The sequence below is a fragment of the Urocampus carinirostris genome, chromosome 1, assembly GCF_059441175.1.
Source record: "Urocampus carinirostris isolate Australia breed hairy pipefish chromosome 1, RoL_Ucar_1.0, whole genome shotgun sequence".
Lineage (NCBI taxonomy): Eukaryota > Metazoa > Chordata > Actinopteri > Syngnathiformes > Syngnathidae > Urocampus > Urocampus carinirostris.
In genome coordinates, this window is record NC_142349.1 from 14,297,897 (window position 1) to 14,325,441 (window position 27,545).

The window sequence follows — 27,545 nt, forward strand, 5'->3', positions numbered from 1 at the left end:
AGGTTCCACTGTACAGCTAAAATTGGTGGAGTGACACGTGGCTTTGGCGACCTCAAGTGTACATATTGAAAACTGGAGATCATTGTTTGACTAGAAGTGGCTTCTCAGTATAGTTTTGCGGGCTGGATAAAATCTGTTGGTGGTCCTTATATGGCACTCAAGCCATAGTTTGTTGACCCCCTGCTCTAAAAAGAATATCAATTAATATTAAAATAAGTATTACATAGTATTTACCCCCAAAAAACTTATCTACATGATGTGTGTTCCTTAGGGACATGATTTTGTCCTTGTAAAGGCCCTAGGGACATTAATGTGTTCTTGTAAAAAGTATATCAACAAAAATAACCCACAACGCAAGGTTACACTAGGATCTATAGCAAAATATACAGCGAGGGATCAAACAAAATATCTGCGCTTGTAGCCACCTGCATGGAGAATAGTCAACTGCTCCCTACTATATCATGTTGAAAATAATATGCTGGACACATCAATAGACAATAGCCACGGAGCATTTACGTCGACTTATGTGGCTTACCGAAGTGAAAATGTATCAATGTATATAGTAGCAATTGTTGTTGGGATGTCATAAATTTGATGAATTGTCATTACACTGTAAATTTCATCTTTAAATATGGAAAGCCAAAGGAAAGTCACATTTAATCCTCCACATGATACCTCAGGGCAGTGTTAAAGTTTTGTTTCTGAAATTTTGAAAAATGTAGTGATGTAAATTTTGATTCACAGATTATGTAAAAATGCTCAACTTTTCCCAGAAGGCTAGAAGTCTGAAGCATGATTTGGTCAACACATCTTATGTATACAAGCCAGCTCTGCAGAAGCCTCATACAGTTAACCACATTAGCAGGTGATAATGGATAACTTTGTTTTACAGTTTAATTCTCAAATAAATTTTTTGTGTGACATTCAGAATTCTTATAACACATCAATATTTTTTGCTGCAAATTGGCAACCTGACTAAGTTCAATCTTGTTAACCATTAATACTGAGACAGAGCAGCACAAGAATCAGGAATACAAGTTATGACGTTTGCTGAAGGTCTTGCACTACAGTACCTCCGGGCTGGTAATAACACCACGGCAAGTGTCTTTGATGCTAAGTCCTTAGCTTGGCCTTGATGCTAGGTCCTTAGCTTGGCCTTTTGATGCTAGGTCCTTAGCTTGGCCTCTTTGATTTTTGCATTTCGGAGATGGAATATAAGCTTGCTCTGTCCACTCCACGCATCGGCCCGGTATTGCAGTACCTCCGGGAGCGGTGCATTCGCAATGATCGCAGCAAGGCTTTAGGGCTAGGACCTTAGCTTGGCCTTTTGGCTGAGAGTAAGTGTCCCGGCTCCTAGGCTTTGTAGCGTATTATGAACTGACCGATAACGGATAATGGATTATGAATAACGAAGATAGATCAATAACTCTTAAAAAACCCCCGCATAACAAGTTGCTGTCACTTTTAGTATTGCTTAGCTGCAAGAATCCTAATACGTAATTTGAGTTATGCCCATTAAAACAAATTGGGAAAGTCTCAGAGGGCATGTGAATGTAGTCATCATAACCATAGTTCATGCTTGCAAAGCTGATTGTTGCCCTCATGGACTTTTTTGCGAAGTATTTTAGTAAGATTCTTTGTCCTTCAGTGTTTGACACTTGTGTACATTATTGCATAAGACTGTAATTGGAGTACTGTTGCCAAATCAGGAATACACACTCCATTAATTCAGTTTTTTTTAATTCTCAATTTGTTTACAGAGCACGGTACTTCTCTCCAGACCAAGTAGAGCCCCTCGACCAAGAACAACCTGTGTCACCCTTTATGCAGGCAAATCCATTGGCCTGCTCACTGGCACCCATCTTCTCTGGTATGAAGTCTGTCCAGAGGCACTCGGTCGGGCCATTCATGCAGCATGGGAAGGCGAAGCAGCACTTGATCTGGGGATGATCAAGCACAACGTTTCGGCATGAGTGCAATGAATACCTGTGACACAGCACAGGCGGACCTAGAAAGTTTTTTTTACCGTGCAATCGCAGCCTTCTGCATAGCGGGGCAACATATTTTTTTGAGTAGTGCTCACGGAATCCCACGGCTCATAGAAGTCACACAGGGAGACATGCAAAGTGCCGTCCAAATGAAGCTTGCCTGGAATTTCAGAAGTTGAGGGAGGGAATGAATTACAAGTTTTCAAATGGCCTCGCTTCAATTGAAGACGGTCTTCATACCCATGAGAAGATACTCCATGCCCCTGGTTAGACTAACGCCACATGCTGCAGAGTTACGTTCAGTGTAGACAGCAGCAAATAGCTTCTTGACACCTTTGAAGGTCTGTACATAAAATGATGTAAAGACAGTAGCAGGGGGTAACAGACAAAAAAAACTTGCAATAATACATCATCTCACCGTTACATGTTTGATTTCATACTTAGTTAAACGATCTTTTCCCAGTGTGGCAGGAATCACTCCAAGAATTTTGGCCCTGAGAACTACATAGAGAAATTTTAAAATGTGCATTTAACCAAATGAGTAGCCAGGTCTGATTGGCGAATCCCAAAGGCCTATTGAAAATGAAGAGTTAAATTAAAGTATTTAGATATCGGTCAACTACAGCGTCACTGCATACACCATTTGAAAAACACTAACTGAAAAGCAAGGCCAAGTCAACTTACCAACAACATCAGTTTGGCAATACAATTGCTGTGGATGAATGGGAAAACAGGTACATGCTTGTGCTCCTTCAGCTTGGAGTCTCCACAAGCACAACAGTACCGCCAGGATCAAAAATGTCATCAAGCTCATAGTTGCAGAACTCAGGAACTGTACCACTGCTGAATTCCTAATCAGTGAGGTATTCCAGAAATGCTAATTTAGCAACTACACTTACTAATGAACTTCACAGACAATGGCCTTTTTGTAGCAACACACTCTGCCCACAATGAAATACTTGCACCTGTACACAGTGATTGGTGATTGACTCCAGCTGAGACATAAATCATCACAAAATTGCATTTTATCCATTACAGGATAAATGGATGTCATCCTAAAGATCCAGCCACACTGGTAGATGGTAGAGAAAGACAATGACTGCAGACTGGGAGAATGACAGATCACGCACGCATAAACGCACACACAAAATCTTTCATCACTGGATTTCTCCATTGTAGTATTCGTGAATATTAAAACACAAAAAGGTATTCATTTAGGCATTTCTTGGTGTGACTTGACATGAAAGCTTAAGGACTCTGTCTGTTCTAAAATGATTTTTTTTAAAGTTGGAGTCAGCCGTTTTAGAGCCTACAAGTCGCATACTAACACCGATAAAGTAGTTAAGGAGTTTCAAATCAGGTTCTATTCAAGATTTAAATACACAATTATTGCCAAAGAATAAACTGCTCTCATTCTTTCAGATACTGCTGCTTAAATGTTACATTGTATCAGCTTATTCGACAGTAAACTTTACTGAAATTGCAAATTAGACTCACATTCCTTAACAGGGTTGGGTAGGGTTACTTTAACTGGATTACTTTCAATTATTTTTGGATTACTCCAATACCAAATATGCTAATAAAAGACAAAAGAAACTAAATATGAATAAAATGATGACTCACAACACGTGGTAAGCTTTCTATCCTGGCTTTAATCTCTTTGATCTCCGGCAAAACTAACATAAAATGCGACAAACAAAATGAAAATAAATCCAAACAGCTTGCCCACATCATTTTTGCCGTTCCATGTGTTCTGTTACTCCCAAAGCCTGCACAAAAGTTAGTAATTTTATTCATATTTAGTTTCTTTTGTCTTTTATTAGCATATTTGGTATTGGAGTAATCCAAAAGTAATTGAAAGTAATCAAGTTAAAGTAACCCTATCCAACCCTGTTCCTTAAATAATCGTAAGCTCATTCAGCAGCAAAGATGTGCTTGTTAGTCTGCATGGAGAATTGCATACAATACACTGATAAAGTAGTTAAAATGTTTCAAATCTGGTAACAGTCATATCCATTCACGATTATTGCCTAAGAATAAATGATTCATGTCAGCACCAGCAGTATGATGAGTCAACCATTCCAGACACAAAAAAACAGAAAAATTATACGGAGGTTTTGTGTTTAAGTTTATTTAGTACCAGTAACGGCCTAAATTAGGATAGTCCTATTCCAAGTACAGCATCCATTGCTGCTCTTGACACTAGCAACGTTATTAACCTTCTCACTAAAGGTAGTCATTTAAAAATCAATCTCGTTTCACATACAATTTTTTTTTAACCTTTTGCAAACTAAGCTTTTTTCTATGGGTACACAGTAGCCTGTTTTTGTATATTTGTGGCATTTTGGCAGTTAACCAAATCTGGCCAATGGATGCCCAAAATGTTACTTTATCTGAAACTTATCAATTCACATTACTACAACTTTGCATTGCCAAGTTTTATTATGTGTGGATTGCAGTCATCCTGATAATGGAAATTAAATATCACACTATGGTGAGGTTTAAACTACATAAAGCCTAATATCTCTGCCAACATATTGGGCAATGTTGGGGATGATTTGATTTGTTGAGAAGTGTGCACAAGAAACAATAGCATAAATTCAAGTGTTGGTACTTTAACTGGTTGGGAGTTGCAATAACTCAATTTGGCTGCCACAGTGCCTTTTTGGACATTTTTTGAAGTGACTGTATACAAAAGTTTAGTACACAGACTTTTTTTTTATATTGGTCTAGAAGTTGCATACTAACATTGATAAGGTAGTTAAAATGTTTCAAATCTGGTACCAGTCATAATTCCCCAAGAATAACCAATTATCATCCTTTAATAAAGATACTGCTGCTAGAGTGTTTGACAGCAAACTAATGAAACTGCCATTTAAGTTCACATTCAGCAGCAAAAATGAAATAGTGTGAGCTTTCATGTAAGTCTCAGCAGTATGGGAAGCCAACCAGAGTAAACCATTCAATGCAGTAAAAAAAAAATAAAAAGAAAAACGATATCTACAAGCAAGTCTTCTGTTCAAGTTTATTTACCATCAATAGCGGCCTAAATTAGGATAGTCCTTTCCAGGCCAGGCAGTGCCCCTATTCCAGGAACAGCATCCATTGCTGCTCTTGACACACACAAAGTTTTTAGCCTGCTCGCCAACACCAGTCTTGCCGGGTAGGAAGTCTGTCCACAAGCATTCAGTTGGGGAGGTCAGGCAACATGGGTAGGAGAAGCAGGTTGTTATCTGTGGGTGCAATGATTAGTACATTCTGACAACAAATGACAAAATGTTAAGAATCACAAATGCTGTTCATACTGTGCAGTCACAGCCTTCTGCATAGTGCTCCAACAAGTTTCTTTGCGTGGCACTCAGGGAATCCCATGGCTGGTGGAAGTCACATTGATAAACATGCAGCGTGCCATCTGACTTAAGTCGTCCTGGACGAGAGAGAAATAAAAATGAGGGGCAGAACAACGCAGTTAAAGAGGCCAAATTGTTGGCATTTAAGAGTTTTGCAAGAAAGCCAAAGCTTTTCTTACCCATGAGGAGATATTCAGCCCCTTTGGTCAGACTGACTCCACAGGCTCCAGAGTTGGCATCAGTATAGACAGCAGAAAACAGCTTTTCAGCACCCTTGAAGGTCTAATGGGTAATTGACAGCTTTAGTGAACTTCATGTAATAAAGCAAAAAAAAAAAAAAACCAGCCAGCTGCTCACCTTAATATGTATGATATCATATTTTGTGTAAGCAAGTCCACCTTTACCTTGAGTATCAATCAAGACTCCAAGAACCTTTACCTTGAGAACTAAAACAAGGAACAGAGGAATTTAAAATGCAAACAGAAACCCTCAAAGTACTCAACAATTGGCGTACCAACAAAATCTGGTTGGCAAAACAATTGCTGCGGATGCATTGGAAAACAGCTGCAAGCTTGTACTCCTTCGTTCTGCAGCCCCCACAAGCACAGCAGCGCCACAGGTAGCACCAACCTAATCCAACTCATCCTTCCACCTTCAAAGGATCAAAGGGTTAAATTGTGCAACAGAAAGAGAACTGTCTAGAATCAAAAGAGTAGAATGACTCTGTGAGCACACAGAAGGGCCTCTTATGGCTGCAGACTCCACCCACAATTAAGGGAAGGTGTCCCTCGCACACATTGATTCTTGACTGCTTTCACCTGACACTTTCAGAAACATTTACAAAGGAAAGGAAATTTCATGCAAAGTGATTTATGGTGCGTCATTCATTATAAGCCATTTGCCTTTACATCTTGATGAAAAAAGTATTATACTATTATTGGAGAGGAAAAATGTGCGTCGTGTGAATGTATCACATTATATTGTTTAAAACATTGTGCTTAATCGGAATTAATCACGTTACAATATCTCACAAAAATCCTACTTTATCAAATCATCCCTTTTGCTTAAAAGCAATTTGCTTTTTTTGGACTTTCAACTTCACAAACTATGTTATTCATGCTGACTGCATTAAATTAGATTACCACTTTGTTTTGAAATTTAATTTTAAATTGATTTCCTATTTTCAAATAGGGCAGATATATCGGTGAAGTGAATCACTACAAACAGTCCAATTTCACCACATTTTAACTATTATTCTACAAACACCAATAGAGCAGAATTATCTGCCATATCAGATCAATCTCTATTTTATGTATCCTAAAATATAGTTTAACCAAACTTTCCTGGAAAGAAAATTAAAATATGTAAAATCAAATGTAAATGGTCTGCATTTATTTAGCGCTTTTCAAGTCAATGAAGACCTCCCAAAGGGCTTTAAAGTGTGCTTAAAACTTCTCCCTTTTACACACTATTTATCTGATAACAGTGTCAGCCATGCAAGGAAACTACCTGCTATTGGGGTCATTAAGGATTCAGTGTCTTTCTCAAGGACGCTTCGACATATAACACGGAGGAGCCGGGAATCAAACCTGCGACCTCTTGAGCCCAAGACGAGCGCTCTACCTCCCGGGCCAATGCCACCTTTCAACAAAAGAAAAGGAAAAACTAAATGAGCATTTGTTTTATGTAGGGTTGGTTAAAACAGCAAAACTGGAAAAAAAAAAAATAAGACATTTGCTCCTTCAACCTGAGTTTTGCATATCTTCCAGGTGGAATAGTGGTGACAAAAATAAAGTTGATTTGTGACCATCATTGTTATCGTTAATACGGTAATAATGGAACATTCACCCATGTTATAAGGGATGTTCCATCAATTATCTGCACCGCTTATCCTCAGTAGGGTCACAGGGGTGCTGGAGCCCATGCCAGCTCTCTTCGTGCAGTGGGCAGGGGACACCCTGAACTGCTTGCCAGCCAGTCACAGGGCACACAGACAACTCACTCGCTAATTCACACTTAGGGACAATTTGGACCGGCCAACTAACCTGACATGCATGATTTCGGAATGTGGAAGTGCCCGGAGGAAACCCACGCAAGCACGGGGAGAACGTACAAACTCCACACAGGAGGTTTAATCTCAGGACCTCAGAACTGTGCCGCTCACTCGCTAATCATTGCGCCGCCGTGTTGCCAATAAGGGATTTTTTTTTTTCATTTGAAAGTACAATTTTAAGTTGACAATCGTTGTGAGAATGGCTTGTTGGACAGTGTTGTGATTAGAAACATCGTGCAACATTTTTTATTCATTAAATTTGACCTTTTCATTGTTACATGTGTTCAGGTCAGCTAAAAATAGTTTAAGATTTTATTAAGTGTAGAACAGCAATAAGGATGTTGAAAAAGTTGTTACGCGATACTCACAATAATTTAGTTATATTGGATTACAAGTGGAAATGGAAGATTTAACTACTTTAATCTGTGTGCTCTAAATTGACAGGGTTTCCAAGACATATGTTGAGATTAAGGAATAAAGACTAGTATTCTATGAACATAGTCCACTTTGTTCCTGCAAATTTAAAGCCAACAAACTATCCATTGGGTCTTAGACAAGTTTGATTTTGGCTGGTTAAAAGCCAAAAACAAAGCCATTTCAGGAACTGATTACAATTAGCGCAAGGGTTATTGAAGATTAAGAGTAGAAGAATCTTACTAGAACAGACTTTATAATACTGTCAGTTAAAGGTTTGGTAGGAGATAGGTTTACAATTTGTAGTTTGTGTCTGAAGTGATTACTCCTAGATCAAGGAATGTTATTATGGCCTGTGCAACCATTTGAGATTGAGAGTTTATCTAGCATAAATGTCCAAAAAGTTCCAGTGTTGTATGTTATAAAACAAATAAAAATTGGTTCCAGTGCAATTATCAGTTTGCACTGCAGGGAAGGTGGCACATGATTGAAGTCCGGTGATGACAATTTGCTTATCATGGCATAAGTTCTTATGTTACAATTTAAATCATTGAAGTTAACACATTGGGGAAGAAAATTTAATTTGTGAAGCAGCTTATACACACCTGAACCCAAGTACAATTAAGTCACCAGAAACAGCACAGATTATAAAAGAAAACCAAGGACTTTAACATGTACAAAAAGCTTTTATTTTTTTAATCATTAGCCTTGAAAAGCTGGGAATTGCTTTCCAGACCAAGGAGCTCCTCTGGACCAGCTGCAGCACCCAGTGCTGCTCTTGACACAGGCAAAATTTTGGGCTTGGTCATGACCATTCTGGTCTGGCAGGAAGTCTGTCCACAAGCACTCCATCTTGTTGTTCATGCAGCATGGGTATGAAAAGCAGGACTTGATCTGTGGATGATAAGGTACAAAGATTACTATAAACGGCATCTGATTTTATGATTAAGATTAAGTCACAAGTGTTTGCAGTAGCACATTACCGTGCAACCACAGCCCTTTGCATAGAGGGGCAACAGATTCTTCTGAGTAGCACTCAAGGAATCCCATGGCTTATAGAAGTCACATAGGGAGACATGCAGTGAGCCATCTGACTGCAGTCTGCCTGCAATTGTGACCAAGAATTTGCACATTTAAGTAAACCAGGCAGTTTGTGTTGCATGCCTTAATTTGTGTTTACAAGACTCGAAAATTCAAGTGTGCGTTATACCCATGAGCAGATACTGGGTGCCCTTGGTCAGTGTGACTCCACAAGCTGCCGAGTTGGGTCCCGTGTACACTGCCGTGAAAAGCTCCTTAACACCTTTGAAGGTCTGGGAAAACAAGAAGTCATTTTATATGCATACATACAAGGACGAAATGATCATTAACTCAGGAGCTCACCGTCACATGTTGAATGTCATATTTGGTAAGGCGGCTTTTGGCATATGTGCCATGAGTCACGTCAAGAATCTTGACCCTCAAGACTACATTTCAAAAGATTTAAAAACAGATTTAGTGGCAACAATTTTCACACATTTGATACAAGATTTAGAGTTGCTAATCACAGTCAATGGAAGCCATCTCAGGACGAGTGAAGCAATGTTCGGAGGTGGTCCACATGATACCAGTGATATTTCTGCATTGATAAGTGTTTTACAATGCAATTATAGTGATGTGTGGTGTGACATATTTGGAAACCATGTGAGGAGAGTAGACATCAGAGGGCAACATCTGAAAATGCTGCAATTCCCTTTATGGTTTTAGCACTATAGAAAAAAAAAAAAAAAAAAAAAAAAGGCACTTTTTGCTACAAAGAACCAGGAATGGCGCCATTCAGAGAGCGCATGCAAACATTTCCAAGATCCATTATGCACAGAGAACAAATATTTCTAAATCTGTACTGCATTCCAGTGACATAAATCATTCAGATAAATTAACAACAAAGTAATTCTTAACTCACCAAAAACATCTGTTTGACAATACAACTGCTGCGGATGAGTGGGGAAACAGCTACAAGACTGCGCTTCATCACCTTGAAGCAAACACAGCAGCACAATTGGCAGCACAAACCTCAACCAGCTCATTCTTCAAACTTCAGAAACTCAAGGCAGTGATTAGCAATGTTTTGCTCACACAGATGACTATTTCACTGTTCAAAGCAGGGCCTTTTTTATAGCTGCAGACTCTGCCCGCAATTGGGTGAAATCCTTGGCACACACTGATTGCTAACCAATTTCACCTGCAACTTTCAATTAGTTAAACTTTCCTGTTATGGTAAATCGTGCAAAGGAGACCGGGGAATGCTGAAATTCGGCATCAATCCTTGAACGTACTGCCTCAATTTATTCCACTAGTAGGCAGGAAATTCTAAACGCAGTCACAAGAATACATTGGAGTAGGCGTCAGGTCGTTTTGTTGCGTGCCAGCACTTGCAGGGGAAGGAGGGAGTGGACATGTTGGCAGAAAGGGCACTGGGAATGCACAGGGTTGAAATGTGTGTAAGCATTAGTAGAGCAGAATCTAAATGTCTAATTAAGAGGAGAATTCATCAGAAATGGCATAGCATGTGGGATGGAAAGAGCAGAGCCCCACACCTGTACTAAATTCAATGAAATTTTAGGACAGCAAGGGTTAATGGCAAAAGCAGAAGAGTGGAGACTTCATTGATAAGATTATGGTTGGACACAGTGCTTTGAACAAAACGTTCAAACTAATGGGAAAGTATAACACTAGATAGTGTGAGAAGTGTCAGAAGGAAAAGTCAGTGGAGTATATTATGATAATGCAGGATGACATGCAGAGGGAGGAGATGAAGAAGGGGCTGGAAGGAGTAGATAAATTGTCACTAAAAGTATTGCTGGACTCGGAGAATAGGCCGCAACAAAGGATTTGTTTGCAAAATGAGGAGTACGGGACTTTTTAACAGTATTTTAAAAAGTATGACATGCAGAGAAAGGAGATGAAGGATCTGCAAATAGTTGATCAAATAATATTTGATTTTTTTCTTTCGTGGTAAAGAAATGTTGTTTTATTTATTCTGGTCTTTTGCAGAGTAATTCGATTCATTACTGTTTCTTCTTGGGAAAAATGCATAAGATGACATCAGTAAATAAGTAAACAAAGAAAGACAGCTGACAAATATACAAAACATCCATCCATTTTCTGCACCACTTATCCTCAGTAGGGTGGCGGGATTGATGAAGCCCCCACCAGGAATATTTAGGCAGGGGACATTCTGAACTGGTTGACACCAGACATGGGGACTTGAGACTTAGTGACTTGGACTCGAGTCGACTCGAGTCGCTGTTTTTATGACTTGTGACTTGACTTGGACTTGGCAATCTAAGACTCGGGACTTGACTTGTGACTTGACTTGCCCAAGAAAAAAATACTTGGGACTTACTTGGGACTTGAAGGTGAAGACTTGAGACTTACTTGAGACTTGCACATGTGTGACTTGGTCCCATGTCTGGTTGACACCCAGTCGCAGGGCACACGGAGACAGACAACTCACTCGCTCATTCACACCTAAGGACAATTGGGACCAGCCAATTAACCTGACATGCATGTTTTTGGAATATGGGCGGAAACCGGAGAGCCCAGAGGAAACCCACGCAAGCACGGGGAGAACATGCACACTACATACAGGAAGGTTCCTAGCTGGATTTGAACCCATGTCCCGAGAACTGTGCCACAGATGCGCTAACCACTTAGCTACTGTGCAACCATTTGCATTTATTTACCGACACAATTATTTCATTTTAAAATGTGTTTTATTTTTTTATGTTTTTTTTTTCATTTGCTACGTAGTGGTCTGAAGTGTGGAAGACCTAAAGTGCCACAAAAAACAGACAGTCATTTATGAAATTATCTATGAATAAGTAAATCACAGAAAATAGCAATACTACTTATCAAATATTTGAAGGAAAATACATATCAATATGAATAATATAAAAAGTACAAAATATAGAGAAACAAAACAAGTAAATCCCAAAAACTTAAAATTGATTAATGAATCAAAAAAAGGAATTAATCAATGTGTGGAAAAGTGTTAGCCAATAATATTTCTTAATTTACAAATGAATGTAAAAAGACAATATTGGCATATTCAAATAATCATAGAAATAAGTAAAGTTTACAAAATAAAAACAATATTCTAAATATAAAAATACATTTATATGTGAAAATAATGGATAACTCGAAACTAAATGAAAAAACAGCCACTATTTTCAAAATTACATACAATAAATTGGAAACAACTGTTTAAATATCTAAAATAAACCATACAAATACAAACCCTATAAAACACAATTATATGGAATGAAAATATGTCGAATTAAATTCATGAAGAAATTAAATGGATTAATTAAAAGTGAATAAACTGTTAATATAGAAATCAAAACTATCCAAATTCAACATATTAAAATACATGCAAGTATATACATTTCAAAGATCAGTAAAAAAGGCCAAATTTTTATAACTTTTTATTTTCACTTTTTAGTAATACATTTTAGCGTTGTTGCTCCTTTAATAGAGGACCATCAGAGCCTTTTCTGTAGGCCCTCAAAATGAAAAACGGAGTTATGGTAAACAGCCTCATCAGCCAGGACAATGGCGACCAAGAAGGCAGAAAGGCACCACCTCATCTCCTCAGCCAGGAAATATGGCAAAACCAAGCCATGGGTCTCATGTTCCCCATCCCTTGGCCAAAGGAGGACAAAATGGGATAGACTCAAGAGTATTTTCTTCCTTTCCGCCAATTGAACACCCCTTCCCTCCAAATGCTGCTTTGTCTGACCCGGAGGTTGGCAAGAAAGGATTTCACAATGGTTCCGGTTGCAGGGGCGAACTACTTCATTCCAGACCTGCTATGTAAATGACTGATTATTTAAATAAGTTTTGTTTAACACAGTTCATGGATCAATTATTACATTATTGCTACCAAACTTTCCCTGTTCTAAAATTGAGGGCTTGCATCAACACTTTTATACCTGAAGAATGAAACGCACAAGTGTTTGTAATACTAACTCATCTCATTAGCTGCACCGCTTATCCTCAGTAGGGTCACGGGGGTGCTGGAGCCCATCCCAGAAATCGGGCAGTGGGCAGGGGACACCCTGAACTGGTTGCCAGCCAATCATAGGGCACACAGGGACAGACAACTCGCTCATTCACACCTAGGGGCAATTTGGACCAGCCAATCCACCGGAAATGCATGTCTTGAGTGTGGGAGGAAACCAGAGTGTCCGGAGGAAATCCACGCAAGCACGGGGAAAACATACAAACTCTGCACAGTAAGTCCGGTAGCTGGATTTGAACCCACACAGGAGGTTCCCAAGACTTTAGAACTGTGCCGCCATGCTGCCCTAATACTAACATTTGTATACCCAATACAGAGTTCTACCTGCTAGATTAGCTAACCACCCAACAAGATGGTGCATTGGATTCAACGCAATTAAGAGTTTTATTCTAAGAAAAGCTTGCATGCCAATGGCAGATTTGAAATACTGAATGACCAGAGAAAACATTCAATTTAAAATTACTGTAGAATTTAGGAAATTGATGAACCTGTACCATTTCCTGCACTGCAATCAATTTATCGTTTAATAATTTTAAAATACTCAGCTCAAAAAGTAAATGAAACTGGTACCAGGAATTTTTAACTTTTGATTGTCCCTTGACTCAAAAAGGTTGGGAATTAGTTTAAAAAAATTAAAAAAAAAAAAAAAACAATTATCCCCCATCACATTGAAGAGTCAGCTGTCAAAACCCATCACGTGGAGTAGACAGTTTTCATGAAGGATTATTTGCTACAAATGAGTCACACTGTAAAGAGGAACACTTGTGGTGGGTTCATCGATTTTTTTTATTTTATGCTACCCAATCTGGGCAAACCCAGAAGACCAGTCACAGCCGCCATTGTTGCTTTTGACACAGGCAAAGTTTCGGGCCTGGTCATGACTTCCCATGTCGCCTGGCAGAAAGTCTGTCCACAAACATTCCTTTAGGCTGCTTTTGGGGCATGGTAAGGAGAAGCAAGTCTTTATCTGGGGATGATAAGGATTATTATTTATTCCACTGTGCATTTAACTACGTACTGAAGACCAAAACAGGAGTATGGTCCTACCGTGCAGTCACAACCCTCCCTGTAGTAGTCAAAAAGGCTCTTTTGAATAATGCCCAAGGAAGCCCATGGCTGATAATAGTCACACAGGTAAACATGCAGCGAGCTGTCTGATTGTAGCTGGCCTGAAAGACAAAACAAGTTGGAGTCATTTGGTAAAATTACCTTAGATCTTGAAGTTGCCATTGGAACCATTTAGGCCTTAGCCGTGTCATCAGTACATTAACATTTCTTACCCATGAGGACATATTCGGTGTCCTTCATCAGGGAAACTCCACATTCAGCAGAGTTGGGTGCAGTGTATATGGCTCCAAAAAGCTTATCAAATTTTCCCTTGAAGGTCTGTCAGACAAAGTTATTGTTTGGGTTTGATCTCATACAGCATTTAGACGAGTTAGCATCATACCTTGATATGAACAATGTCATACTTTGTGAATATGCCATGTCCTTTGCCTTGTGCACCAAGTGTCATCCCAACAACTTTTGCCCGGATTACTGACAAGACAAAATATTACATGAGTATACAGGTTGGAAAATGTGTGTTTGATCTATTAACACTGCAATATTAAAAAGTGGTTAAAATAAAACAAAGAAGCAATCTTTTAAGTTGCTGTATGGAATTTGGAACCATGTTACTCTGCCGCAATCTCCCAACTATGGTAATATTGCAGCTTCAGTCAGCTTGTTAATGCATTTCTTAGACATGCTCGAATAAACATCTTTGGAGGGTGGAACTACTTGAAGCTGGCTACACAAATGAAAATAAAAACCCGCGGAGAGGAGCATGATGTCTTTCTCCAGCACACCCCAAGCCCCAATTTTTTCACCACGAGAATGTCTGCTCAAAGCATACCGGCGCTGTGGAAAATTAAGCATGAAGGTTCTGAACATACCGCAAACATCCAGCAGAATGCTTTAGACTAAATCAAACACACAAAAACCTTAGATCTTAAATGTTTGCCATCAAGTCGCACCCATTTACCTAAACCCAAATGGTTTTCTACATGCTAGGCCACATACAATAAAAATGTAAATGTTAATTTATGTACAAAGATGGAGGATGCCCCCAGTGACATGACTAACCTATTACATCACTTATCAAGCTAATGCTAAAATGGCCTCCGGTTGACAGAATACAATTCCTTAATTTTAGCAACACGAGAGTTATTTAAAGTGTAGCCAGATTGACCATGTCAATATAATTGAGGCACAAACCAGGATGTGTAAGTGAGTAAAGAAGGATTAGCATTTAGCAATATTCAGGCCAACACTGGAAGAGGAGTCCAAGTCAACATACCAACAACATGAGGCTGACAATACAATTGTTGTGGATGCATCGGGAAACAACTGCAAGCTTGTGCTCCGTTATACTGGAGCCCCCACAAGCACAGCAGAGCGAGCTGCAACACAAAGTTCCTCAAGAGCATCTTTTGTCTTTCAGGTAACTCACACCTTGAAGCTACAGAGAAAGTGTGATCAGTTAGAAGAGGACGCTTTTATTGCTGTAGACTCCGCCTACAAATAATTGACAATGTCACTTGCACACAGTGATTGATGAGTGCTTTCACCTGACACTGTCATCACTAATACCATTTGAAATGATAAAATGAATTTATTTAACTATTTCCTCTGTTTAGAAATGTCAAAAAATGGTTTTGTGTTTGTCATGAAAAATGTTTCCTGCATTTATTTTCTCACGGATCAATTTTGGTGTCAAGTGTCCAAATTGTTACAATAATTAAACATTTTATAACGGATACATGATTCATTTACTCAATCTTATATAATACTTGACACAATGTAATTTTGTTCATTCGACCAAAGCTATCAAACATACCGCCTGCCGGCCGGACTCAGCCCATTGTGGGATTTTATCCGGCCTGCCACAAATGTCTTAGTATGTCAAAAAGGAAGTGAGTCTCTTGGGCGTTTCTCTCAAGTGATATGATTTTTAAGATCAACACAGACCAAATGCTCCCTTTGGACCACCATAGGGCAGTAGAGGATATAGTCTTAGCTTTAGTAGGCCCAGCCTCGTAGTTTGATCATATGTAGTCTAATCTAATAGGCCATGCACAGCTTAAACTTTTATTTAGTATTTCTTTTTTATTCATTAAGGAAAAATTGTCTTTTTTTTTCATTTATCCCACTGGAGATTGTACGGTGTGGATTCATGGATTCATGGGGCGGCAGTAGCTCAGGAGGTAGAGCGCTCGTCTTGGGATCGAGGGATCCCTGTTCGAGTCCCGGCTCGTCCGTGTTACGTGTCGAAGTGTCCTTGGGTAAGACACTGAACCCCTAATACCCCCAATATGCAGGTTAGCGCCTTACATGGCTGCAAGGCCGCTATTGGGAAATGTGGAGCACATTGTAAAGCGCTTTGGGAAGTCAGTGACTTGAAAAGCGCTATATAAATGCAGATCATTTCATTTCATTTCATGTGCAAAATTGCATTCACTTGACTCTTGATACAAACCAGTTAACGCATTCAATGCCAAACATAAAAATTTTGATTTTTCTATTGTTTAAATGGTTATGCTCGGAAAAGAACCTTTGTCATTCATTGTTATAATATGTACTGTAGGCTACTAACGTAGAATGATAAAGCATTCGACTGAAAACCTACGGCAAGCTAAAATGTTTAAGTATACAGTATATTCTTTCACTGAGAACAGAAAGTCTGGATGCAGTCCCGAGTTGAACTGAATTTAACCTGATTTAACCTATTTCCATACCTGTCAACATAGACGTTTTTCCCATGATTCATACCTTTTTGATCATTTTAAATTATGTATGCCGTATAACAATTTTAATGCGGGGCGGGAACTCAGGGTTTATTTTATTTTTATCCTTTTTTTTTTTTTTAAATAGACCGAGCTCAACTTGTCCGGCTCTGATCCAGATCATCTCGGTCACTGGTAGCAGTCGACAAAGACGCCGTACATTGCTAATATTGTCGCGGTAAATTGTGACAGTGTCTGTAACAGACTAAAACCATGTATTGAACATAAAAGTTACTAAATCCTGCACTGCTCCGTATAATGAACAACTCTAAATTTACTGCAAGGGTGGGAAGAAAGATGCTGAAAATATGGTGCCGTGTATTTGGGTGAATAAAATAAAGTTGTTCACACAAATAATCGTTGTTCTACATAGGTTGTCTTTCTGGAAGTAAATACATGCCGCTTTCTCTTTTTAAGGAAAGCTATATCATGCTCAGCCTTAGGTTTCTTTGTTCGTGTGGCATGAAAAACGACTTCTTCTTCTGAAAACGACTTCTTTCAAGGACAGTCCAACCGCAGACCCAGACCTTAAAAGATGAAAAAAAAGAGCGCGTCAAAGAAATGCACAGGCAACAAAAGTTACTTGTCAGATACTGCAATGATGACAAAAGCCTGGAGATGGCAGCAGCAAGTAGAAAAGTTCCAAATTCCGTACAGCACCTTTAAATTTGAAAAAGAGATAGGCGGTATGAGTGGTGAAGAGTCGTAGACTAACACGTGAAGCGGTAGTGTTTTCAGGTATGTATACCGTTTTCTAACTAAGATAAATAATGAGTGTGGAATTTATGGGCTGCATCACCCACACAACCCTACTCAGGCTAAGCGGTGCGGATAATAGATGGATGGATAACAGTTTGGGTGGTCGTTCCCCCCCAAAATATTATATAAAATCGTGGATCCATTTTTCTTTATGAGGAACAAAGCCTGCATCATAAGCCAGCCTGTGGCCTTTTAGATAATGTTTCAAATGATTACTCCATGTTTTATGATACAATTTTTTAGCATCTACCTTTCAGCATGTAGCTGTTAGCATAAAATGTTAGTATATAGCCGTTAGTCATTAGCATATAGCTGTTAGCGTGGCTCATTAGCAACTTCTCATTAGCTAGTAGCCGTTAGCATGACTTGTTAGCACGTGGGGTTTTTGGGGTTTTTAAGGGTTATTTATCTATCTTCGTTATTCATTATTCATTATCCGTTATCGGTCAGTTCATAATACGCTACAAAGCCTAGGAGCCGGGACACTTACTCTCAGCCAAAAGGCCAAGCTAAGGTCCTAGCCCTAAAGCCTTGTTGCGATCATTGCGAATGCACCGTTCCCGGAGGTACTGCAATACTGGGCCGATGCGTGGAGTGGACAGAGCAAGCTCTTATTCCATCTCCGGAATGCAAAAATCAAAGCTAAAAGGCCAAGCTAAGGAACTAGCATCAAAGCCAAAAGGCCAAGCTAAGGACCTGGCATCAAAGTGATCGCAAACGCCATGATGCGTAATGTAATTGCATCGTTTCCGGAGGCACTGCAATTTTTAGCACGTAGTCCTTTGCATGTATCTTTTAGCATAACTCCTTAGCATGTAGCAGGTAGGATGACTCGTTAAAATGTAGCCATGAGTAGCCGATTTGTTCATGGTTAAACTTCATGCAGGTTAGTGACCCACTTGGGCAACCCCTGGAAACGCCCTTGGTTATCTCCCATGTAATATAAATGTGCCCACTCATTCTGAATGGCAAATAAGGAGATGCCTTCAGGGGCAGTCTGAAAAAGAATTCCAGGCTACAGTAATAACATAGTAGTAACACAGTTATAACACATTCACTATTGCAAATGGGAGATGCATTTAGGGACAGTTTAAAATAACAGCCACAATAGATTATAATTACATTGTGTAACAACACAGTAATTACATAGTAATAACACAGTAATGACTTGGGTCACCCCGGAAACTTCCCTGGTTACCATGGTGACCCCTCGAAAATAAATGCACCCATGCATTCCGGGTGGGGAAAATCGAAGCCCTTTTCTTGTCTATGGGACAAAATTTCCGTCGCTAATACAAGACATGGCACATGATTCACATTCGAGTTGGAAACCTGTTGGCCTGGAGAGGGATGAGTACCACAGGATGTACTTGCCCAGAACACACCCGGGCTCCAGACCCTTGTGTGGATACGTGGCGCAGAAAATGGATGGATTGATAATAGTTGGCCTGGCATCAGCCAGCTCCAATTATCTACTGTTTATTTCAAATTTGAACAGCAAATAATTTACTCAAGATTAGTGTTTTAGTCCACAGTTGCCCTACTTGGGTACGAGACCAAGTCTTCGTGCTTGACGAAACCGATACAATGATTGCAATAGATTTCGACTCTTCCATTTCGTTTCATCTAGCAAAAAGAAGAATTGAACTGACGAGATTCATAGCTGCACACAGCAGAGACTGTTGGAGGCGCCATTGTCATATTTTTGAAATGCAAACTATTTCTATGCAATTTTATGGAGATGTAACTCGTATAAACTTAAAAGTTTACATTTAGACTCACAATGTTGACTTCTAGCTGTACTGTTGAATTAAATTGAACCTCAAGTTGATATCCATACCTTATTTCTAACGGAAAGAGTCACTCACTTTTATACATTGTAGAGCACGTTATTTAAAAAAAGTAAACATATTTCATACCTGTCAACCTCCACGGCTCCATGCCCTTACAAACTGTCGTATTTTCCCTTACAAAATAAAAAATAATCATACGCCATGTTTTTTTTCAAACGTTTTATGTAGTTTAACATGTTATATTGGACATGTGTTTCGTTATATCATATATATTGTTAATTAACATTTTGTTGTGAGATACTGAGTTGCTCGACATGAATGAGGTTTAGTATAAAAAAAAGTTCAAAAATTAAGTAGCTTGGACGTTCACTGTAGAAGGAAAAAAATACATGCAAATATAATTAAGTAGAATAATATATTTTCTTATTCAAATTATTTATTCATTTTCTGCATTAAATTATTGTTGGCAGTAAAATACTGATAAACGGGATAACCACAAACCTGTCTTTTTTCATTTTCTCCCTTTATACTTCCTTTTTTTTCTTAACTTTTTTATACAACATAATAATTCGTAATATAATGCATCAAAGCAAGTGAGCCGTTTGAGAGCCGGCTCTCTTTAATGAGTTGATCCGAAAAAGCCGGTTCTCTTATAAGAGACGGACTTCCTTTCACTACACAATTACCACATGAAATCTGATGTTTTTAAGACCACATGTATTTCAAATTTACTCAATCAACCCCGCCTGTTGTTTTCAGATCAGAATGACTTACGGCGTTTTAATTCAGGTTCGGCCATGGCCACTTGATGATTGCATCCAAAGAAAATTCAAAACTATGTTGTAATGTAGGCCTACAGCTCTGCTTTCGCTCTCTTCACATGTGATCGGAATGATGCATGATGGGAAATCCCCAGGCGGCAGACGCATGCATCAAACCGCTCGCTTTGTTTGCTACGAAAAAAAACATACCGAGATAGAGGCTACCGAGGCGAACTCGTTTGACTTGATTGATTTGCCATTTCGTGATAGACGATGTATACCGAATAGTACCCATAATCGACAAATTTGCGTTTTTCCGTACAGATTTTCTTGTACGTCGTACACGTCTTAAAATGCATAATAAACGTACTTTGTACGGCAAAAACATACAGGTTTACAGCTTACTTCCACAAAGTAACTGAATAAGTAACCAGGGAATGTATCTATTTCCAATTACTTTTGAAAGAAGTTGTAGGTCAAAGAATTGAAATTTTCCAAACAGTAATCGAGGCAGTTGAATAGAGAACAGGCAGGTACTTGTGATACAGAACATTATAATTTTTTATGTATCTCAGTAACAGATTTATCCTACACTTGAAGTGCAACAAATAAACAGTAAACATTCCTCCATCTATTATCTGCACCGCTTAACCTCAGTAGGGTCATAGGGGTGCTGCAGCCCATCCCAGCTGTCTTCGGACAGTGGGCACCCTGAACTGGCTGCAAGCCAGTCACAGGGACAAACAAGTCCCTCGCTTAGGGACAATTTGAAGCAGTTAGTATACCATGTATGTTTTTGAGGAAACCCGCACGAGCACAGGGAGAACATGCAAATGATCTATCCCCTTACAGGCCATGTAAATCCCATGTACCTGACACAGCCCTCATTTCTCTTGATACAGGCAAAGATTTTGGCCTGGCCACCATTGCCAGACTTCCCTGGAAGAAAATCTGTCCACAAGCACTCCGTTGCTTTATTGTTGCAAAATGAGAAGGAGAAGCAGGACGTTATCTATGAATGACAGATTTAGTCAAGTCAAAAGGTGGAGGAAATAGTCAAGTTCCAAACTGCGGTCCTACTGTGCATTTGCGGCTATCCTTGTAGAGGTGCAGCAGATTATTTTGCGTAGCAGTCAAGATGTACCATGGCTGATTGCAAACACAAGAGTTAACATGCAGGGACCGTGACTGCAGCCGGCCTGCATTTGCAGAAGTACATGATCCTTTGGCTCCTCCTTGATCTGCTACCTTATCGTGGTGGAGGAGTTTGTGTGTCCCAAAGATCCTAGGAGCTATGTTGTCGGGGGCTTTAAGCCCCTGGTAGGGTCACCCATGGCAAACAGGTCCTAGGTGAGTGGCCAGACAAAACGCAGATCAGAAGACCCCTAATGATGAGAGAAAACTTTGGTCCTCGATTTCCCTCGCCCGGACGCGGGTTACCGGGGCCCCCTTCTGGAGCCAGGCCTGGAGGTGGGGTCCGCTGGCGAGCGCCTGGTGGCCGGACCCTTACCCACGGGGGCCGGCCGGGCACAGCCCGAAGGGACGACGTAGGACCCTCTTCCCATGGGCTCACCACCTGTAGGAGGGGCCAAAGGGGTCGGGTGCGCAGAGAGCTGGGTAGCAGCCAAGGGAGGGGTCCTTGGCGCGACGATCCCCGGCTACAGAAACTGGCTTTTGGGACATGGAACGTTACCTCTCTGGCAGGGAAGGAGCCCGAGTTGGTGCGTGAGGTTGAGAAATTCCGACTAGATATAGTCGGACTCACCTCTACGCACGGCTTGGGCTCTGGTACCAGTCCTCTCGAGAGGGGTTGGACTCTCTTCCACTCTGGAGTTGCCCGTGGTGAGAGGCGCAGAGCCGGTGTGGGCATATTAATTGCTCCACGGCTCGGCGCCTGTACGTTGGGGTTCACCCCGGTAGACGAGAGGGTAGCCTCCCTCCGCCTTCGGGTTGGGGGACGGGTCCTGACTGTTATTTTTGCTTATGCACCAAATTGCAGTTCAGAGTACCCACCCTTCTTGGGGTCCTTAGAGGGTGTGCTTGAGAGCGCGCCCCCTGGGGACTCCCTCGTACTGCTGGGAGCCTTCAACGCTCACGTGGGCAATGACAGTGAGACCTGGAGGGGCGTGATTGGGAAGAACGGCCCCCCTGACCTGAACCAGAGTGGTGTTTCGTTATTGGATTTCTGTGCTCGTCATGGTCTGTCCATAATGAACACCATTTTCAGACATAAGGGTGTCCATATGTGCACTTGGCACCAGGACACCCTAGGCCGTAGTTCGATGATCGACTTTGTCATTGTTTCGTCGGACCTGCGGCCGCATGTTCTGGACACTCGGGTGAAGAGAGGGGCGGAGCTGTCAACTGATCACCACCTGGTGGTGAGTTGGCTTCGATGGTGGGGGAAGATGCCGGCCCGACCCGGCAGACCCAAGCGTGTTGTGAGGGTCTGTTGGGAACGGCTGGCAGAATCTCCTGTCAGAAGAAGTTTCAATTCACACCTCCGGCAGAACTTCGCCCATGTCCCGAGGGAGGCGGGGGACATTGAGTCCGAGTGGACCATGTTCCGCGCCTCCATTGTCGAGGCGGCTGATCGGAGCTGTGGCCGCAAGGTAGTCGGTGCCTGCCGCGGTGGCAACCCTCAGACCCGTTGGTGGTCACCGGCGGTGAGGGATGCCGTCAAGCTGAAGAAGGAGTCTTATCGGGCCTTCCTGGCCTGTGGGACTCTGGAAGCAGCTGGCAGGTATCGGCTGGCCAAGCGGAATGCGGCTTTGGCGGTTGCCGAGGCAAAAACTCGGGCATGGGAGGAGTTTGGCGAGGCCATGGAAGCCGACTTCTGAACGGTTTCGAGGAAATTCTGGTCCACCATCCGACGTCTTAGGGGGAGGAAGCGGTGTGCCATCGACACTGTGTATAGTGCCGATGGGGCGCTGCTGACCTCGACCCGGGACGTTGTGAATCGGTGGGCGGAGTACTTCGAAGACCTCCTCAATTCCACCGGCACGTCTTCCTCTGGGGAAGCAGAGCCTGAGGACTCTGGGTTGGGCTCTCGTATCACTGGGGTTGAAGTCACCGAGGTTGTCAAAAAACTCCTCGGTGGCAGGGCCCTGGGGGTCGATGAGATCCGCCCAGACTTCATTAAGGCTCTGGATGTTGTGGGCGTGTCATGGTTGACGCGCCTCTGCAACATCGCGTGGACATCGGGGACAGTGCCTCTGGACTGGCAGACTGGGGTGGTGGTTCCCGTCTTTAAGAAGGGGGACCGGAGAGTGTGTTCCAACTACAGGGGAATCACACTTCTCAGCCTCCCTGGTAAGGTCTATTCAGGGGTACTGGAGAGGAGGGTCCGCCAGGAAGTCGAATCTCGGATTCAGGAGGAACAGTGTGGTTTTCGTCCTGGCCGTGGAACACTGGACCAGCTCTATACACTCTTCAGGGTCTTTGAGGGTGCATGGGAGTTTGCCTGTCCGGTCTACATGTGTTATGTGGACTTGGAGAAGGCATTCGACCGTGTTCCTCGGGAGGCCCTGTGGGGGGTGCTTCGGGAGTATGGGGTACCGCACAGTCTTATCCGGGCTGTGCGGTCCCTGTATGCCCGGTGCCAGAGTCTGGTCCGCATTGCCGGCAATAAGTCGGATTCGTTCCCGGTGAGGGTTGGGCTCCGCCAGGGCTGCCCTTTGTCACCGATTCTGTTCATAACTTTTATAGACAGAATTTCTAGGCGCAGCCTTGGCGGGGATGGAGTCCGGTTTGGGGGCCTCAGCATTGCGTCACTGCTTTTTGCAGATGACGTGGTGCTGTTGGCTTCCTCAGCCCGTGATCTTCAGCTCTCGCTGGAGCGATTCGCAACCGAGTGTGAAGCGGCCGGGATGGGGATCAGCACCTCCAAGTCCGAGGCCATGGTTCTCAGTCGGAAAAGGATGGTATGCTCCCTCCGTGTCGGGGAGGAGGTCTTGCCCCAAGTGGAGGAGTTCAAGTATCTTGGGGTCTTGTTCACGAGTGAGGGTAGGATGGAACGGGAGATCGACAGACGGGTCGGTGCAGCGTCTGCCGTCATTCGGACCCTGTACCGGTCTGTCGTGGTGAAGAGGGAGCTGAGCCGAAAGGCAAAGCTCTCGATCTACCGGTCGATCTACGTTCCTACCCTCACCTATGGTCATGAACTTTGGGTCATGACCGAAAGAACTCGATCCCGGATACAAGCGGCCGAAATGAGTTTCCTCCGCAGGGTGGCTGGGTTCTCCCTTAGAGATAGGGTGAGAAGCTCAGTCATCCGGGAGGGACTCGGAGTAGAGCCACTGCTCCTCCGCGTTGAGAGGAGCCAGTTGAGGTGGCTCGGGCATCTAATAAGGATGCCTCCTGGACGCCTCCCTCGGGAGGTGTTCCGGGCATGTCCCACCGGCAGGAGGCCCCGGGGGCGGCCCAGGACACGTTGGAGAGACTATGTCTCTCGGCTGGCTTGGGAACGCCTCGGGGTCCCGTCGGATGAGCTGGAGGAAGTGGCTGGGGATAGGGACGTCTGGGCTTCCCTTTTAACGCTGCTGCCCCCGCGACCCGACCTCGGATAAGCGGAAGACAATGGATGGATGGATGGATGGATGATCTTTTGGCAGCCACAAGTACATTGAAAGCGCATTGTACGTGTCAAGAAATGGGAGAAAGTTCATACCCATGAGTAAATATTCAGTGCCTTTGCCAAGTCAGATCTCATGTAGACTGCAGTAAAAGGTTTCTCTGCTCTTTTGAAGTGCTGGTGAGGGGAAGCATTAGGAGAACATCAAACTCAGTCTGGCTCTGCAGGCGGATCAGTAAAAAGTTCAACTGAAAATATTAAGATTTCTTTCCCAGCATTATCATGCTGAATACTTTAGTAGCCTACTCTACATATTAGTCAGTTGACGAGAGATCTTTTTTACATATAAACACATCTTTTTCACAACGAATGGGGGGAAAAAATGTTTGGCACTAATTGCATTCACTGGTTTATTTATAACAGTTAAATGAGTGTTTTACACCTGAACCTGTAATGAACCAGAACTAGATCAGGACCTAAACGCGTGACGTTCTCACACAAGCCTTTTGTTGTACGGAAAATGGGGAGTCATGCACGTTAGACAGCAGTCTGGCGTGAAATGATAGGAAGCCAGAGGCAGACGAGATCGATACCAATTGCCTGAGTAGATGTCGGACAGATGGGGTCGATACCGGACAGGACGGACAGACAGGACAAACTAGACGGGAACGAAAACTGGAGAGAATAATAAACAGGAAAAAATAAACGGGAACAATACCGGACAAGAAATACCAACAGGACTGAGTCAGAACCCACGTCTTGCGGAGCAGAGGTTCGATGACGGACTGACAAAGGAAAAATGAGAGCACTGAGTTTAAACAGACGGAAAGACAATCTGTCAATGAGCCGCAGCTGGCGCCACACACACGGGGCCAATTGGGCACCATGGCAACTATGACAGAACCAGCTCACCATGCTATACAAACTCATGAAGTAGCCTTAAAATATATAAGTTTGCCTTTACATACAAAAAAGGTTTTAGCATAACAATGGCCAATAAGACTACATCAAATCAAACAAGGCCAGCCCTACCAAAACTGAGAAAATACAATATGACCCTTTGTCAGAGCATTTGGTTCTATTCATCTTTAAAAAGGGGCATAACCCATGATTAAAATTGCCTAAAGAGTTTTTTTTTTAAATAAACATACTCAAATTTATGGCAGGCTGCATCTGGCCCACATGTTTGACATGCCTGCTCTCAGCACTATCCTGCCTTAGTACATGGCTGAAATGGATGCATGAACGCTTTAATAAATCTAACCTTGGTCTGTCTAATGGCATTCTTTGTGAATCCAACTTGGGCGCCAGCCGTCATGCCAACATCCTTTGCCTTGATAACTTTGACAAGAGAAAAGAGTTCAACTGCTAGTCATTGAAACACCTGCATTCAGACTTCATTTAGCTGGTCTGACTTGCAATTATAGGCACTTTTCTTAGTCTAAAAATAGTCTCAGTTAACGCAATATAAAATCCTAATCCTTCACTCGGTGTTTCTATAGCATTTTGAAAAAAAAGGTCTACTTTTTAATAATTATATGAGTGGAAGAAAAGGAGTCCGTGCTAATGCCGGAACTTTCACCAATTTTAAATTATCGGCATAATGGAAACATTGAAGAGAAGTTTTCATTTTCAGATTGAAACCAAGCAAGTTTAATTGTGCACAATTATCTTATGGCTCATTTGAAAAATAGTGTATATCAATGACTGCACTCTATTAGTTCACAACAGATAGGTACAGTACCAGTTCAGATGGATATTACCGATCATGAATATAAGTTGTTTACCATACTACCTACCAGCGTCTACCTGGCAATACACCTGTTGTGGATGTATTGGTAAACAGGTACAAGCATGAGCTCCTTTTTCTTGAAGCCCCGACGCGCAAAGCAAGGCCAGGGCCAGCACAAACCTCGCCCAACTTCTTAAACCATTGAAGATCCGCATCCAATATTCATCTCGTGATGACAGATGGCCACCATTGGTAGTCAACTTCAAAAAAACACTGTGACGGTGAAATATAAATGATGTAAATGCATGATCAACAAAAGAGTGACATATATCCACTCAATGTTCAAAAGTGCAGAATGCATCAATGAACTTTATTTGTGCATAACGGTTCCAAGGACTTTGGTCTTGCGGTTTTGTCTCACAAGATATCTTTTTTGTAAACATAAGCAAAACCTGTACAGAAATATGTAAACAAAATTAAGGACAAGTGTGAAGGAGCCTTGCGAGTTATGGATTGTACCTTCATGTTAGGAATCAGAATCGCAAACTGTTTTTAGTGGGTCATTTTTGACCTGGGTCCAACTCAGTCCCGACTACCAAAGAAAGTGGGCTATCACGCAATATAAGTGTTAATAAGTTAATATAACATCCTAACAAACAAATGCATCCATATCCATATGTTCCCATTGTTCTTTCATTTTATGGCCCATGAGACACATCAGTTTGCATGTTCTCCCCGTGCTTGCATGGGTTTCTTCCAAGCAATGAGCAAGTGAGTTTTCTGTCCCTGTGTGCCCTGCGACTGGCTGGCAACCAGTTCAGGGTGTCCCCTGCCCACTGCCCGAGGACAGCTGAGATGGGCTCCAGCACCCCCGCAACCCTACTGAGGATAAGCGGTGCAAATAATGGATGGATGAATGGATGGATGGAGACACATCAGATATTACATTTTATAACCGTGAAATGGGTCACTGGAAACCCGTATGCCACATAGAGGCTAAATTTTTAAAATGTTGTGCATTTTGTAAAAACAGTTCATCAGGTACATTTCTTAATTGATCACCAAATAGATAGATAGATAGATAGATAGATAGATAGATAGATAGATAGATAGATAGATAGATAGATAGATAGATAGTTAGTTTTGGTTGGTTGGATCCCTTAGGGGCACCATTTCCTATGGTGTGTCTTGGGCAATTACAGCCTGGTGGCACCCATCAATCTCTAGACCAAC

General features: G+C 41.8%; 5 protein-coding genes and 2 pseudogenes across 5 annotated transcripts; 1 reads left to right on the forward strand and 6 right to left on the reverse strand.

Annotated features, from left to right (window-relative positions):
- Window positions 1–1,142: 1,142 nt before the first annotated feature.
- LOC148373636 (U2 spliceosomal RNA) lies at window positions 1,143–1,283 on the forward strand (annotated as a pseudogene).
- Window positions 1,284–1,723: 440 nt separating this feature from the next.
- LOC148373637 (metalloproteinase inhibitor 2-like) lies at window positions 1,724–2,944 on the reverse strand. Its single transcript, XM_088327575.1, has 5 exons — window positions 2,673–2,944; window positions 2,407–2,489; window positions 2,229–2,331; window positions 2,027–2,148; window positions 1,724–1,940 (listed from the first exon to the last, which is right to left on the reverse strand). Exons 1-5 carry the CDS (start codon window positions 2,800–2,802, stop codon window positions 1,755–1,757), a joined length of 624 nt encoding a protein of 207 aa, XP_088183701.1. The 5' UTR covers window positions 2,803–2,944; the 3' UTR covers window positions 1,724–1,754.
- A 2,055-nt stretch (window positions 2,945–4,999) lies between these two features.
- LOC148373638 (metalloproteinase inhibitor 2-like) lies at window positions 5,000–6,067 on the reverse strand. Its single transcript, XM_088327561.1, has 5 exons — window positions 5,853–6,067; window positions 5,696–5,784; window positions 5,518–5,620; window positions 5,294–5,415; window positions 5,000–5,221 (listed from the first exon to the last, which is right to left on the reverse strand). The coding sequence occupies exons 1-5, from the start codon at window positions 5,980–5,982 to the stop codon at window positions 5,024–5,026; spliced, it is 642 nt and encodes a 213-aa protein (XP_088183687.1). The 5' UTR covers window positions 5,983–6,067; the 3' UTR covers window positions 5,000–5,023.
- Window positions 6,068–8,471: 2,404 nt separating this feature from the next.
- On the reverse strand, window positions 8,472–9,945 carry LOC148373639 (metalloproteinase inhibitor 2-like). The gene is made up of 5 exons (XM_088327587.1): window positions 9,748–9,945; window positions 9,189–9,271; window positions 9,016–9,118; window positions 8,789–8,910; window positions 8,472–8,699 (listed from the first exon to the last, which is right to left on the reverse strand). Exons 1-5 carry the CDS (start codon window positions 9,869–9,871, stop codon window positions 8,508–8,510), a joined length of 624 nt encoding a protein of 207 aa, XP_088183713.1. The 5' UTR covers window positions 9,872–9,945; the 3' UTR covers window positions 8,472–8,507.
- Window positions 9,946–13,635: 3,690 nt separating this feature from the next.
- LOC148373640 (metalloproteinase inhibitor 2-like) lies at window positions 13,636–15,398 on the reverse strand. Its single transcript, XM_088327608.1, has 5 exons — window positions 15,209–15,398; window positions 14,318–14,406; window positions 14,148–14,253; window positions 13,915–14,036; window positions 13,636–13,834 (listed from the first exon to the last, which is right to left on the reverse strand). Exons 1-5 carry the CDS (start codon window positions 15,336–15,338, stop codon window positions 13,664–13,666), a joined length of 618 nt encoding a protein of 205 aa, XP_088183734.1. The 5' UTR covers window positions 15,339–15,398; the 3' UTR covers window positions 13,636–13,663.
- A 2,599-nt stretch (window positions 15,399–17,997) lies between these two features.
- LOC148373641 (U2 spliceosomal RNA) lies at window positions 17,998–18,145 on the reverse strand (annotated as a pseudogene).
- A 930-nt stretch (window positions 18,146–19,075) lies between these two features.
- On the reverse strand, window positions 19,076–26,527 carry LOC148373642 (metalloproteinase inhibitor 2-like). Its single transcript, XM_088320579.1, has 5 exons — window positions 26,380–26,527; window positions 25,845–25,921; window positions 21,088–21,156; window positions 20,880–21,019; window positions 19,076–19,079 (listed from the first exon to the last, which is right to left on the reverse strand). Exons 1-5 carry the CDS (start codon window positions 26,525–26,527, stop codon window positions 19,076–19,078), a joined length of 438 nt encoding a protein of 145 aa, XP_088176705.1.
- Between the last annotated feature and the right edge of the window lie 1,018 nt (window positions 26,528–27,545).

Excerpts from the sequence above, each read along its gene's own strand:
- LOC148373637 (XM_088327575.1), bottom strand. The coding sequence starts at position 2,802 with ATGAGCTTGATGACATTTTTGATCCTGGCGGTACTGTTGTGCTTGTGG. Across the intron at positions 2,490-2,672 it reads TTGCCAAACTGATGTTGTTG|TTCTCAGGGCCAAAATTCTT; the intron begins GTAAGTTGACTT and ends TTCTCTATGTAG. Across the intron at positions 1,941-2,026 it reads CAGAAGGCTGCGATTGCACG|ATCAAGTGCTGCTTCGCCTT; the intron begins GTAAAAAAAACT and ends GATCATCCCCAG.
- LOC148373638 (XM_088327561.1), bottom strand. The coding sequence starts at position 5,982 with ATGAGTTGGATTAGGTTGGTGCTACCTGTGGCGCTGCTGTGCTTGTGG. Across the intron at positions 5,416-5,517 it reads GGCTGAATATCTCCTCATGG|GACGACTTAAGTCAGATGGC; the intron begins GTAAGAAAAGCT and ends TCTCTCGTCCAG. Across the intron at positions 5,222-5,293 it reads CAGAAGGCTGTGACTGCACA|ATAACAACCTGCTTCTCCTA; the intron begins GTATGAACAGCA and ends TTGCACCCACAG.
- LOC148373639 (XM_088327587.1), bottom strand. The coding sequence starts at position 9,871 with ATGAGCTGGTTGAGGTTTGTGCTGCCAATTGTGCTGCTGTGTTTGCTT. Across the intron at positions 9,119-9,188 it reads ATGACATTCAACATGTGACG|ACCTTCAAAGGTGTTAAGGA; the intron begins GTGAGCTCCTGA and ends TTGTTTTCCCAG. Across the intron at positions 8,700-8,788 it reads CAAAGGGCTGTGGTTGCACG|ATCAAGTCCTGCTTTTCATA; the intron begins GTAATGTGCTAC and ends TATCATCCACAG.
- LOC148373640 (XM_088327608.1), bottom strand. The coding sequence starts at position 15,338 with ATGCTCTTGAGGAACTTTGTGTTGCAGCTCGCTCTGCTGTGCTTGTGG. Across the intron at positions 14,037-14,147 it reads CACCGAATATGTCCTCATGG|GCCAGCTACAATCAGACAGC; the intron begins GTAAGAAATGTT and ends TTTGTCTTTCAG. Across the intron at positions 13,835-13,914 it reads GGGAGGGTTGTGACTGCACG|ATAAAGACTTGCTTCTCCTT; the intron begins GTAGGACCATAC and ends TATCATCCCCAG.
- LOC148373642 (XM_088320579.1), bottom strand. The coding sequence starts at position 26,527 with ATGCGGATCTTCAATGGTTTAAGAAGTTGGGCGAGGTTTGTGCTGGCC. Across the intron at positions 25,922-26,379 it reads GTATTGCCAGGTAGACGCTG|TTATCAAGGCAAAGGATGTT; the intron begins GTAGGTAGTATG and ends CTCTTGTCAAAG. Across the intron at positions 21,020-21,087 it reads AGGATAGCCGCAAATGCACA|ATAACGTCCTGCTTCTCCTT; the intron begins GTAGGACCGCAG and ends TGTCATTCATAG.